Source organism: Carettochelys insculpta, chromosome 2 (assembly GCF_033958435.1).
Source record: "Carettochelys insculpta isolate YL-2023 chromosome 2, ASM3395843v1, whole genome shotgun sequence".
NCBI lineage: Eukaryota > Metazoa > Chordata > Testudines > Carettochelyidae > Carettochelys > Carettochelys insculpta.
Window position 1 is genome coordinate 238,716,475 of NC_134138.1, and position 13,729 is coordinate 238,730,203.

General features: G+C 42.4%; 1 protein-coding gene and 1 pseudogene across 4 annotated transcripts in view; one reads left to right on the plus strand and one right to left on the minus strand.

Annotated features, from left to right (window-relative positions):
- Positions 1–2,392: 2,392 nt before the first annotated feature.
- On the plus strand, positions 2,393–6,424 carry LOC142008025 (ribonuclease P protein subunit p38-like; annotated as a pseudogene).
- A 135-nt stretch (positions 6,425–6,559) lies between these two features.
- NMT2 (N-myristoyltransferase 2) overlaps positions 6,560–13,729 on the minus strand; it is a 73,291-nt gene continuing 66,121 nt past the window's right edge. For all 4 annotated transcript variants that reach the window (XM_074984803.1, XM_074984802.1, XM_074984801.1 and 1 more), the window contains 2 exons: positions 7,407–7,544; positions 6,560–7,219 (listed from right to left, as the gene is read on the minus strand). In XM_074984803.1, coding sequence (XP_074840904.1) covers positions 7,199–7,219; positions 7,407–7,544 — 159 coding nt within the window. In that variant the 3' untranslated portion in view covers positions 6,560–7,198. The remainder of the gene's footprint in view (positions 7,220–7,406; positions 7,545–13,729) is intronic.

Below are 13,729 nucleotides of genomic sequence, written 5' to 3' on the forward strand. Positions count from 1 at the left end.
GAAATCAATTTCATGGAGTAATGGCCCTTCTACACAATAAGATTTGAGCCTGGCTAATCTCTTTTCTGTCATACAACTTTTTGGCTGTCTAGATTTCTGAGAACTGTCAGCAAAAGAGAAGTACATGGCCCTTGGAGCTGGCCACTTTGAGATGTGTGCAAGGGCAGGGTATGCAGGGAGTCTGCCTGACTCCCTTTGTGGGCTACAGGCCAGTCCTGCTTGTGTGACTTATTGTGCCTGCCTGCTGGAAATAGCATATACATTCATCCCTCGCTCTGTGAGCACAATTGATTTCCAACTGTGTACTGATAGGTGAAAACTTGTAAGAGGGACACTAAATTACCATTAAAATATACGTAAAAGTCTCTGGTTCCTAGAGCTGGGCGAAGAAGTGGCAGCAGGTGGTGCTACTTTTGAAAGGTAGGTGAACCTTGGGTTGCAGGGTTGGAGAGGGTTAAAGGCTAGGGACAGTTTGGGGCTATGAGTGGGAGGGAGGGTTAAAACCTGGTGGCTGATTGGGTCCGTGGGATGGGTGGGGGAGTTCAGGCTGCTGAAGGTTGGGTGTGTGATCGGGGCGGGGGGGGTGTCACATTGCTGCAGATTAGGTCTATTGGGGTGGTGGGGAGGGGAGGGGAGGGGAGGGGAGGGGCGTGGGGGGGGTCAGGCTGCCGTGGGTCCAGTCTGCAGGGCTGGCATCGGGGAGGGGAATCAGGCTGCCACGGGGCCAGCGGAGGGCAGGGGGATCAGTCTGTTGCAGGGCACTGGATGGCAGGGGGATCAGAAAAATCTCCCTTTCCATAGTCACCATAAATAAACATTTTTATTTTTCTGTTTCTGTTTTAAAGTGAACAGGTGGTGATGGTTAATTTCTTGGAGAGCAGCATCATTATGCCTCTCTATGGGGTAGATGAGATTTTTTTTTTTATGCAGCAGTTAACTGTGCTTAGGGAAGACAATCCTATCCCCGCTCCCTGCCCCCAAATGTCTACGTGGGGACATCTTGATCTGGGGAAGCTATTACAAGATTATTTGACCTAGTGTTGTGAGAGAGCCTAGGCACATGAGCAGCCTAAATGATCACCCTGGTATTAAATTGTCTTCATAGTGTCGATTTCAGTCTAGTTGAGCCAACTTGATTTCTGCAGCTTTTTGCTAATTGGACCAGGATGACTTACAAAATGGTTAATTGAGAATATCTGTATAAAATTAATTTTACATATTGTCCTTTAAAGCTGATTAATATTGTGCTTGGTTTGCTCTCTAGAGGGAGTTCTGTAATTATGGATCTTCCCTTGAGAATAACAGGCCCCAACCTTTCTGATTTGAAACTGGAGGTTCTTTAGTTTATGTCACAATACTATGTGTGAAATAACATAAATTGTTTTTTCAGGTCAAATCTGGGCTGCCTTGGAAGCCTACGGTAGACTATGTCTTCCTTACCTCATTGAAGCCTAAGAAATAGTTCAAAAATTATCTTTTAAATGCCCATAAATGCCCATAAACAAGAATGATTGCTAATTGAATTAAATTACAGAAGGGGAAACATCAAAGACTACAAAACAAAGAAAAAGATATGTTTGCTTGAAATATATAGGTTCAAGATGATTCTCAATATAGTTTTTCCAAAATATAGATGTGCAGTAATAAATCTTAAATGTAGTTGCTTCCTACAACTTGAACACTTTGCTTTGACTTTGTTTTTTAATTTATAAAGCCTCTAGCGTATTCTGTGCACTTTCAGGTGTATCACTTTTGGCACAAGTCTTGATCTTTTGCTTTTTTCATTAATGAATAGAGCAGTTGCTAAGTTACCAGTTGCTGAACTACATAAGAACAGCCACACTGGGTCAGACCAATGATCCAGCTAGCTCAGTATCCTGTCTTCCAAGTGTTCAGAGGCCGTGAACAGAACAATCATTTCCTGTCATCCACTCCCAGTTTCTGGAAGTAGGAGGCAATGGACGCTTAAAGCATGGACTTGCATCCTTGACCATCTTGGCCAATATCTGTTAATGTTCCTACTCTTGGTGAACTTCTCCAGTTCTTTGTAAACCCCATTATGATTCTGGTCTTCACATCCACTGGCAATGAGTTCACAGGTTGACTGTTGTATGAAGCAGCACATTCAAAAATCCCTTTTAATTTTATTCGGTGATTTCTGAATGTGCTTCTTGTAAAGATTTAAAAAAAAAACCCAAACATTACTGAGCTAGTGTGAGATAGGAAATAAGTCTTCAAAGATTAGGAAACATACATAGAAGCACAAATCTGTTGCAGCAGAAAGTTTGATTATTGTACACGAGGCACTTTTTATAGATTGTTCACTTTTGATAGCTTTAAAATATTAACTAGTAGTTTTCTCTTTTCTGTTGTTCATAGCTGAGGTGTCAAAACACAAAGGAAAGCATCAGGATGCCTGTAGTTCAGACTGGGGGTGGATCAGTCCGTAAAGCAAAGAAAATTCCTGTAAAAACATCTTCAAATAATCCGTATGGTATCAGTGGAAGATTGTAAAAGGAGATGATATGCCCTTCATACGCCAGGCCTTAGAAGAAAGGATTAAACGTATTGAGACTCCCAAGAGGAAAAAATGTTCTATTGCAAAAGTCAGATTAAAGCCAAATGTGATGCTAGTTGTAGTGAATTTCCAAAGAAGGAAACAGACAGTGTTCAGTAACAGCAAGGGTGGACTGACTTAAATATCAGGAAACAGCTATTGGAATGAAGTTAACTAGATGTTTGTGGGGGAAAAAAATGAACTGCTTCTGGTGCTGATATGTTAATCTGCAAAACCTACTATGATCACCATGCACCTTATTCAGCTCAGTGCAAGTCGAGAAGTCCCAGCTGGCCAGGTTCCATGACTTAGTGAAAGCATAGCACCTGTTCTTGGCTTAACATCTGTTCTAGCACTGGGCTTTAAAAAGAAATCTGATACATTTACTGAGGTAGTAGAAGCTATAATTCCCCGGATACCTAGCTTGGATGTGCCCTGGACTTACCACAGAAGTGAGCAACCTATGGCGAAGGCATATATTGATCCTTTGGAAATTTGAGATGCTGAGCTTATGGAGACATCAGTGGAGGACTTCTCCCAAAGCTATAATTGGAAGTGTACCGAAAGCAACAAGTTGGATTCTTCAAATGTAACTTTTCTAGCTCTTAGAATTAAAAAGCTTGTTCCCACTACAAATAAGATATGGAAACTTTCCAAAAAGAAAAAATCTGCTTCAAAATAACTTACTATAAGTACAGTTCTTTACAGTGGGGCTAAAGGGATTTGTTCGCAGTGTGGGAAACTGGCCCACGTACCTAAGTTATAATGCTGTTCAACATCATGATTTCAGGTATAGAGCTATTTGACCAATAGAAGATGAACTCTACTTCTACTGTATATTCACTTGAGATTTGTTTTGTTCCGACATTAAAGAATACAGCTTTTCAAATTGTGCATAAGTGTTAATTGCTTTCCTAAGATGTGCGTAATTAGCATTTAGAGAGCCTGGGTTTAAAGATGTCTGGGGTAGTTTTAGACTGTGCGTTTGTTGTTAAGGAAAAATATCAAATTATTTGTTTTTTAGGGAATGAATATACTCAGAATAAAACTCTAAAATTAAATGTAACTATTCAAAACAAATGAATATCAAAATTGAAAGTTTATTCAAACAAGCGTCCATGCTGGTATAAATTTTTTTTTTTTTTTTTTTTTTAAAAGCTGGTCAGCTTATAAGATGTTTCAAGCAACCATCTGTGATTGGTAGCACATGCACACACTTGATTTTTGGCTGTTAATACTTGGCTCTAATAGGTTGATTTTGGTCAAAAGATACAAGCTAAATTCGTTTCCAGATATATTTGGCCACTGATGTGCTAAAGACAGACATTACTCTGGATCAACAAGTGAATAATTAAATACTTCTGTTGCAGGAAAACTGCATTAAAAACAACATTGTATGCAAACTGGATCCACCTATTACAAAGATGGAATTAAGTGTCAACGTTATTTCACAAAGAGGGAGTTTAGGAACTGTTTCCAATACACTTTAGATGTATTTCATGTACTGTTGTATATAAAAGGGCAGTAAGAATTGTAGTAATTCCAAGTAGCTGAAAAGGGTATACTGAACTCTTCAAGAGAAATGTACTTTACAGAAACTGCCATACTAAGCAGTAGAGTTTAATATGACAGCACACACTGGTTAGTTTGCAGGAAATTGTGTAAATGTTTAGAAGTAAAGTACAGTAAAGCAGGTCAGACTGGAATAAAAAGAGTACCAAACTAATCTCAACAAAATAAATTTGAGTACACATTTCACTCAAAAGCCCCTACCATCCTGTAAGAAGCAAACTATTAAAAACCTTTCTTGAATTGAGTGAACCTGTTTTTTTAAATAGGGGGGAAACATCAATGTTTCAGATTCCATGTTACCTAGACTGTCTGAATTTCCCTCATGTACAAGTTAAGGGGACAAATTAAAAAAGGTAATCAACAGCAGTGACTGCAGAGTAAGGTGGCTATCTGAAGATTAAACTGCAGCAGAGGCTAAATGCCCCCTGGGCCCTGCCTAGAAAAAAAGGCAAATTACTCATTTTTAGCCTTGTTCTTAGGACTTGCCACTCAGGGAACTTAAGGTGAATTAACTAAAAGGGCAAATTAAAGCACATTACCCACCCCCCCATGTCATGGGTTAGAATTACCTGCTGCTCAGCCAGGAAAACAAAAGTTTCTCAGCCTGGTGCAGATGGGTAGCCCCAAGTGAGTATCAGATACCAGAAAGCAAACCTGCCCAGCTATCCCCTCCCTGCCCACCTACAGCATCATTTATCTTCTGGGACTCAGTCCAGGTCCCTAGGTCCCTAGGTTGGGTGTTGCAACTTGATGCTTTGGGGCAGTCACAGTACCAGTCAAGTTTTGTGCATCTAATTATAATAGAGGAGAAGGGTGAAATGGGTGGCACTGCAACCTGGTATGGCACAATGCAATGCAGTGCCACTTAAATTTGCTTGGCTGTCCAAGTGGAACTGCATCCCCTTCTCTCACATTTGGCCTGGCCACTTCTCTGTCAAACTTGGAGGGGAAGGAGGTGCAAACCTGAGCTGGCCTCAATCCCTTTTCCTCCCCTCAGGACAGGAGCTGCCAGTGTGGGGTGAGGTCAACTCTGCAAGCCCTCCCCGTGCCTCCTGGACCTATATGAGACTAGAGGGGGGAGGCTGAGGATTCATATAGGTAATAGTAGGGTGCAAAAAAGACAACATGCAGTTTTTTGGATCACACCTTCAGGTACCACGGATTTCATCCTCAATCTTTGGCAGAGAACGAAACTAGAGAATGAAGGCACCTTTATTCTTAGCCATATGAGTGGTTAAGAAGCCCTATGCACCTCTAGTTAAGGTTAATTTGATGTAACACTTCTGCTTGTGCCTCTGTGTACGCAGCCGCCTGTTCTTCAAGCTGGCAATAGGCCCTTGCTGATTTTAAGGTACAAACCATTTTAGCTTTGATTACATAAGTGGCCAATTAAATCATACTATAAATAATGGGAAGGTAGCTGTGGGAGTGTTGGAATGTACTACCTTGTAAAGTGTAATGAAGACAAGGGTAGTGTATGCTTCAACTTAAGCACATACCGAAGCACAGACTGCACTCTGCATGGTAGACTAGCTGTGTATGGGTCAAAATACATTTACCTAACAATATGTTTTTACATCCTAGTCTTTATAGAGCCTGAGATCTTGTTACCCCTGTACATATGGGGTAGAGTTCCCTTCCATTATTAAAGAATGGCTTTTGTAATACAAGCTGCCATACAAGATGTGTTAACTCCAGCGCTAAACAGGAGCAACTAAATGTCCATCTACATTGCACTCACACTTAGAATTATGGTGGTATTAAAGCCAGGTTTAGCCATAAATATTTCATCAGATATTCAAATAATGTCCATAATAGCAATAGAGCATGTAACCTTCACCACCCTTTGGCACTTTTAGCTAGAACTGTAGCTTCTGTGACTCCTGTGACTGTAGCATTCCTAAACTCAAAAATACTATCCCAGTTCAAGCTGTAAGTGACATCATGGAACGTATACCAAATGCTTCTGTTTGCAAAGCATTCACACAGAAATAAAAATCAAATTGTTGCATTTAAGTTAGGGCCAGTACAAAGTCTTTCCAAGGGACAGGGGGACATCTCTCTCCATTACTGACACTATATACAGTGAACCTTTTGTTCAAAATTCAGGATAAAAACACTACCAGTAACAATTTATGAATACTTATTTACACAAGATACTTCGTTAGAATTACAGATTTTGAAGTAGACAAAGGAATATGTGCAATTTTGCAGAAGCATTGAAAACATTCAAAACTATAAATAGTCTGATAGCACTACCAAAATTCTTAGTTTTACACACAGGCTGATGTTGATCTACTGAGGAAAAACTAAGATTTTGTGCCACAACTATAGATGAAGTACAGTAATTTATAATCATTCTGGCAACATAGATAACATCTGCACTGAACAGTGCAATACTACTGAATCAATCCACTGATCTATTGAAGATCAAAGTACAAATCTGTATTTTTATTGATTTGGCAGCGTTAACGGAGAAAAATTGCACTAGTGAAACCAGCACATTTTCATACTGCTCCAGTTACAAAAACATCCAAGACTTTCATAATAGTTACGAATGTATCATATTCCGTTATTTTACCCCAAATGATGATATCCATGTGAATTTAATAAGCGAAGATAATCATTTTGGATCCTTCATTCTGTTACACTGACAAACATACACCACCACTTAATAAATAGAAATGCAGCAGTTCATTCACATAATAGCAAAGATTTTCGTACCCTAATCCACCACTGCAGTTCAGTTTATACAAAACAGTCTTCTTCTACAGAGAGTGGAAAAAAATACCTTCTTTTTATCAAGGTGCGAGCTAAGCTTTGAAAATTAAATTAATGTGCTTTTATTCCTTTTATGGACAATAAAAGTGTTTCATGGACTTCCCATTCTATTTTTGAAAATGTGTAAAATAGGTCAGATATAGTTTTCTGCTTTATTTGAGATTTGATGGATCATTTCAATTTCACTGACATTGTGCTTTTCCTCCTCTTGAACAATGTTGTTCCAAGAACTGTTATATAGATTAAATCAATCCAAATGACAGAGTTCAAGAAACACAAGGGTCCTCCTTATTGTAATACAAGGCCAACCTAAAGGAAGGAATAGAATGCAGTTGTTATTGCAAATATGGTAACACACACTGACTTTTTGCATTTAATCATGAATCGCAGATGTTCAATTTATAGTTTTTTAAATTTAAAACGTGTGTCTGTTCTGACATTCCTCAGTGGATTTATTTTTATTGTTTTGCTATGCCCAGGAATTCTTTTTTCTTACCTTTTCGGATTCCATGCCAGGACACCGCCAGTTGTACAAATAATACTGCAAGTTGCCATCTCCTATCCCAAACTTGAGTTTTTCCAGGAATGTTTTGTTTTCCATTAAGTCTAGTGCATTGAAGACATCAAATCCTTTCTGGAAATATCAAAACATTTGTGAATTTTCAAATGGTACTTTTTTATATATGCATTAATGGGTATAAATGTACCCAAGTGTCTAATAGCTGTTTTTACTAACTAGCTATTAGATTTGGTCCTAAATTCTAACATGCATACAGAATAGTAGATTTTCCAAGAGAAAGTAATACTGTCTTCATTTCAGAGAGGGGAATTTAGACCATCTGCAGAACAGTGGTTCTTAACCTATTTACCACAGTTGGCCGCATACAGCTATGTATTATGTGGGCCCCAGCTGCATAATACATGTACAAAAAATTCAGTATGTGTTATATGACAGCAATATGAATCAAAGCAATTTATTGCCTTCCATTTCAATACTGGTAAATGTCTACCAAGAGCATTTTAAATTATTAAAATACATGAACATATTAAAGTTAATTTACTTTAAGGGTGGCATGGCACTAGGGATGGGATGGGCACCTAGAGAGCATGGCTACAGAGCCTGCCTGCAAAGATGGGGAGTCATGCCCAGTGCTCCACTCCAGCAAGGATTGTACCCCATGCACCTGCCCTCCCTCCCAGGAAATGTCCTCTATCACCCAGCCCTCCTGGGATTGTCCTTCCAGGAGCCAGATGTGCCCAACACTGGTCTAGAACAGGTAACTGCCCTGCAGATACAGAGTACTCTGTCCAGGGCAGAACAGCTCCCCAGGACTGCCCCCTCTAACATCCAGTCCTGCCCCCAAGGACTGTCTTCCCTGCATCATCCCCCACCTACAGACTGCACCCCCTTCACCCCCAAGTCCTCAGTCCCTTCATCAGGGACTGTGTCTACCTAGCCTCCCATTCAGAGTCTGTCTCCAGCCACATCTAGAGGCTGCACCCCTCCTCACACTCCAACCCGCTCACACTGGGACCCTAGTCTCTGTACTTCCCTTCCCACATCCACCGGTCCCTTACATTGGCCACACATAATTTAGCCATGCACCCCACGATGTCTGCCTACTACTGCACAAGGACACAAGGCTGAACAACCTGGTCTCCTGCTGATGTTTCTAGGCCTCACTCACAGATGCTCCATTTTTGTCCTCTCCACGGGCTCTGTGCCTGACATAGGTGCTACCCCCACTCCACTAGAGTCATGGTCCTGAGACTGCTGTGTGCTGATTGGGCCACAAGTGGCTTGCAAGTTGAGAACCACTATTGTAGGAGGCAAGACTCTGTCAGATGACATTCAGGGATAAAACGCCAAAATAATCCTAATGCATACGGTGACCATCTATCCCGTATTGGGCGGAACAGTCCTGTATCTAGGGAGCCAAAAAGGCATCCCAGCTTACTTTTTAAATGGGACCAACTGTCCTGTATTTGGCCCTCCCTGGTGACCTTTTCCTGTGTTGGCCAAAGACTTAGAGGGTATTTTTTCCAGCCACTGCCATTTTAAAATGTAGCTCCCCACCTACTGCACCACTGGGATGCCACTGCCACCCTCTGCCTTGCTCAGGTGCGTGGTTGGGCTGGCGACAGACCTGGGGGTGGGAAAGTGGGGGCTGGGGCTATTGTCAGAGCCCTACTGCGGCCAGAATCCTGCACAGCATAGGGGCAAAGCCCTCCTCCCCAACCTCCACCACATCACAGGGCCAGGGCTGTAGCCCTGCATAGTGCAGGGCTGAGGCCTCCCTAGACCTTCCATGGGGCCAGAGCACCCCTCCTGGAGTCCCGCCACAAGGCTGGGGTGGAGCTGGGGCCGGAACCCTATGGGGGCAGCCCCTGCTGTGGATCTAGGGCCACAAACCTGTGTGGTGCGAGGACAGAGCCCCCCCTGCAGCTAGGCCTCGCCGCATCACAGGGCCAGGGCTGGAGCCTTGCAGTGTGTGGGGTTGAGGCCCCCCACACATCCCACAGGGCCAGAGGCCCCCGTGCTGGAGCTCCGTGTGGTGTGGGGCCAGGGCCAGAGTCCCTCTGGAGTCTGCTGCACCAAGCCCTGAAGAACCTGCTGCAGGTTTTTGATTTCTCCCCAGACCCAGTGGGCTGGGGGTGGGTGTGTGGGTTCTGGCTGCGAGGGATGGTGCAGGAACAGGCTGGGACTGGGGTTTGGGTGGGAGCTAAAGTGCAGCAGTGGGTGGGTGGGTGGGGGGTTCAGGAGTGGGCTGGAAGTGAGAGGTCTGGGTGGGAAGAAGGGTGCAGCCATTGCCTGATGCAGGATGATCATCTGTCCTGATTTAGCCGGCACAATTCCCACCCCCAGGGTGTCTCGTATTAACCCTAAGGGAATATGGTCACCTTACTAATGCAGTTTCAACATTTTATGTTTATTTGCACAATAGCCTTTGAGATCAATCTTAGTTTAATCTATATTTGAGCAGGCACGGTATTAGCTGCAATAGTTGAGACTGCACACACATATCAATCCTAACTTGTTTTCAGTTGTCATTTATACCAATTCATATTTTCAGGGTTTAATTTTTTTCAAGTTTGGTCCCTTCCTAAAAGTAATGGTGTAATTTGATCTCCTTCTCTGTCCTCACTGCATGTGTTTCTCACCCACTTATTTGTCCTCTGCCTACTCATTCCCCTCCCTCCCTGCCCCCAAATCCATTATATAAATTTCTGGGTCATCAAAATGCCACAGAAACTGAGTAGTCCTGATTTTCTACTGTGAAACTAGCTTTTACATACTACCACTCCCCTCTGATTCCCCTCCACTTTTGTTAAACTCATCGGCCATGTCTACACTGACAAAAAACTTGGAAATGGCCATGCAAAAGGCCGTGCAAAAAAAGTTTAAGAAACACTGTTTAACACAAAAGTTTAACATACCTAGGTGTGGTTAACTGTCCTGTGAAATGGCACCTCGACCATGTCACAAAGAAAGAATAAGGATCCTCTAGACCCTAAGCTGAGCACCTGCTGGCCTTTAGCTCAAGCTGTAGAGGTGCCTGCCCTAAACTCCAGAGGTCCCAGGTACAAGTCTGCATTTGGGCAGTTACATAAGCACTGTGGTAATACAAATCATGATGGCTACGTCTACACTGACAAAAAACTTCAAAATGGCCATTTCGAAGATTACTAATGAGGTGCTGAAATGCATATTTGGCGCCTCATTAGCATGCCTCCATCAATGGCTCTTTGAAATTGCCACGTTTTGCTCTTACATGGCTCGCCCAGATCAGGGTCCTTTTGGAAAGGACCCTGCTAATTTCGAAATCCTCTTATTCCTACGAGCACACATTTCCATGGCCATTTTGAAGTTTTTTATCAATGTAGATGTAGCCATCATGATTTGTATTACTGTAGTGCTTATGTAGCTGCCCAAAGGCAGACTTGTACCTGGCACCTCTGGAGCTTAGCACAGGCACCTCTACAGCTTGAGCTAAAGGCCAGTAGGCGCTCAGCTTAGAGTATAGAGGACGCTTATTCTCTGTCTGTGAAGTGGTCTAGGTACCACCACACAGGATAGTTAGCCACACCTAGGTGTGTGGGTTATGCTTAGGAGCTATATTTTTTTAAAGCAAGCTTTGATACTGCAATCTGTTACATAGCTACTACACTTCTGTCATGTTCCACTAAATTCAGTAGGGCTCCCCTATGTGCGACTGCAACGTATCCCTTGTAAACAAACAATCTACAAGATAGTGGCTTAGACTGTATATTTTTCAGGCTTGTACAGCCCCAGTTAGAGCTTTTAGGGCCAAATGTAATATAAATTATTAGTAAGGCAAAACAACATTCAGCTGCGTGAACAAGAGGAAACAAACAAACCAAAACAGCACACCACTTTCCCAGTTATAAAAAAACCTGATTAAAAACAGATGCTGAAAAACAAGGCTGAAGTAGCAGGAAGCACAAAGCTGAAATCTGACATGTGAATACATTTCTGCCACAAATGCTTTTAAACATTTTGGCAAAAATACTTTTGTTTTTACCAAGTTATGACTCATTTTAACAAAAATCACACACATTGTATGTACAGTAAATTTTGCCCAGATTTCTCAGTATGTTGCAAAGTCTCAGGGACAGCTGTGTTAGTCTGTTTCTGCAAAATCAATGAGGAGTCCTGTAGTACCTTAGAGACTAATGAATTTATTAGGGAAGCGTTCTGTAAACTTTTCATGACCATGGGATACAAAATAATATTTTTTATGTGGAACACTTAAGAAAATTTACTTAAAAAAACTTGTTGTCAGACCATGAGTCGTGTTTTCTAGACCTTGAATCATTTTTGTTGCTCTTCTCTGGACCCTCTCCAATTTATCCACCTCTTTCTTAAAATGTAGTGCCCAGTACTGGACACAATATGCCAACTGAGGCCTAATCAGCGCAGAGTAGAGCGGAAGAATGGCTTCTTATGTTTTGCTCACAACACTCCTGTTAATGAATCCTTGAATCATGTTTACCTTGTTTTTAGGGGGGGAAAAAAAAAAAAGTGTCACACTACTGACTCATACTTAGCTTGTGATTCACTATGACCTCTGAATCCCTTTCTACAGTACTCATTCCTGGACAGTCAATTCCCATTTTGTGTTGTGAAATTGACTGTTACTTCCTAAAAGGAGCATTTTGCATTTGTCCTCATTAAACTTCACCCAATTTACCTCAGACCATTTCTTCAATTTGTCCAGATCTTTCTGAATTATAACCCGATTCTCCAAAGCACTTGCAACACTCCCAGGTTGGTAACATCTGCAAATTTTAAAAGCATACTCTCTATGACATTATTTAAATTGTTGACGAAGATATCAATCAGAATTGGCCCAAAACTGACCCCTAAGGAAACTCTTTTTTTTTTGCCCTCCCAGAATGACTGTGAACAATAACAGCCACTCTCTGAGAATGCTTATCCAGTTAGTTATGCACACACCTTATAGTAGCCCCATCTAGGTTGGATCTCCCTAGTTTATTGCTAAGAAGGGCATGTGAGACCATATCAGATATTTTACTAAAATCTAGATATAAACTAGGGAGGTCTAACCTAGATGGGGCTACTATAAGATGTGTGCATAACTAACTGGGTTGTCCTTATTTTACTTTTTTATAGGTGGGCACTATATTTTCCCTTTTTCAGTCTTCTGGAATCTCTCCTGACTTCCATGACTTTTCAAAGATAAGAGATAACGGTTCAGATACTTCCTCTATCAGCTCCCAGAGTATTCTAGGGGATGCAGTTCATCAGGCCCTGGGGTGACTCAAAGACCTCTAACTTTTCTAACTAATTTTAAACTTGTTCTTTTCCTATGTCATTTTACACATCAAACATTGAAACGCTTGATCTACATGGCAACACAGAAAAACAGATTTGTAAAGGTATATAGGTGCCCAGAGATGCAAATAGATATTTAGTGGGATTTTCAAAATTTCCCAGGCATCAACACTCAATGGGATTTGGACACCTAAATGATTTTGAAAGTCGTATTAAGCATCTACCTGAATTCTCAGATGCATAAATACTTTAGAAAATCTGGCCCTGGTCATTCAGTAGCCTGCTAGGCCCTGAACACTAGAAATGTAACAAACCCGTTTAATTGGTTAACCAGTTAAATGCTAGATTTAACTGGTTAACTGATTAAATCAAGGGTGGGGGGAGCGTATGCCAGCTCACAGACAGGGGCTTTTCTGGCTGGGCCAAAGCACTCCTGCTCTTGGTGCACTGGGGATCTGTGATGCTCTGGCCTGGCTGGAGCAGCCCCGCCCATGGTGATGCGGTGGGTGGGGAGTGCTCCACCTGGCTAGAGCAGCCGGTCTGCAATGGCTCTAGCTGTGCCAGAGCTGTCCGAATTCACGATGGCCTTGAGTGCACTGCAGGCAGGGGTGGTCCAGCTGGGCTGAAGCTGCCCCAAGCCTGGCCACCTATCCATGGTGGGGGAGGGGAGGACTCCAACACAATTAGATTGGAGCAGCCTCCAAAGCCACCCTCTCCCCTCGTGGGGCTGCCACAGATGAGGATTACTCTGGCCCAGCTGGAGCAACCCTGCTTGGAATGGCCCGGCTGGGCTGGAACAAAACCCCTGAACATGGCGGGGGGTGGAGGGCTGCTTCAGCCCCTACCAATTAACTGGTTAAACTTTAACATGCCTATTGAACACCATGCTGGGATTACAGTATTGACATGGGTTACAAACACTACTTCTTCCATTTCATGGGTGTCTCACATGCGAGTCCCAACCCAGACCAATTAAGAAGTTCATCAGGACCATGATCAAG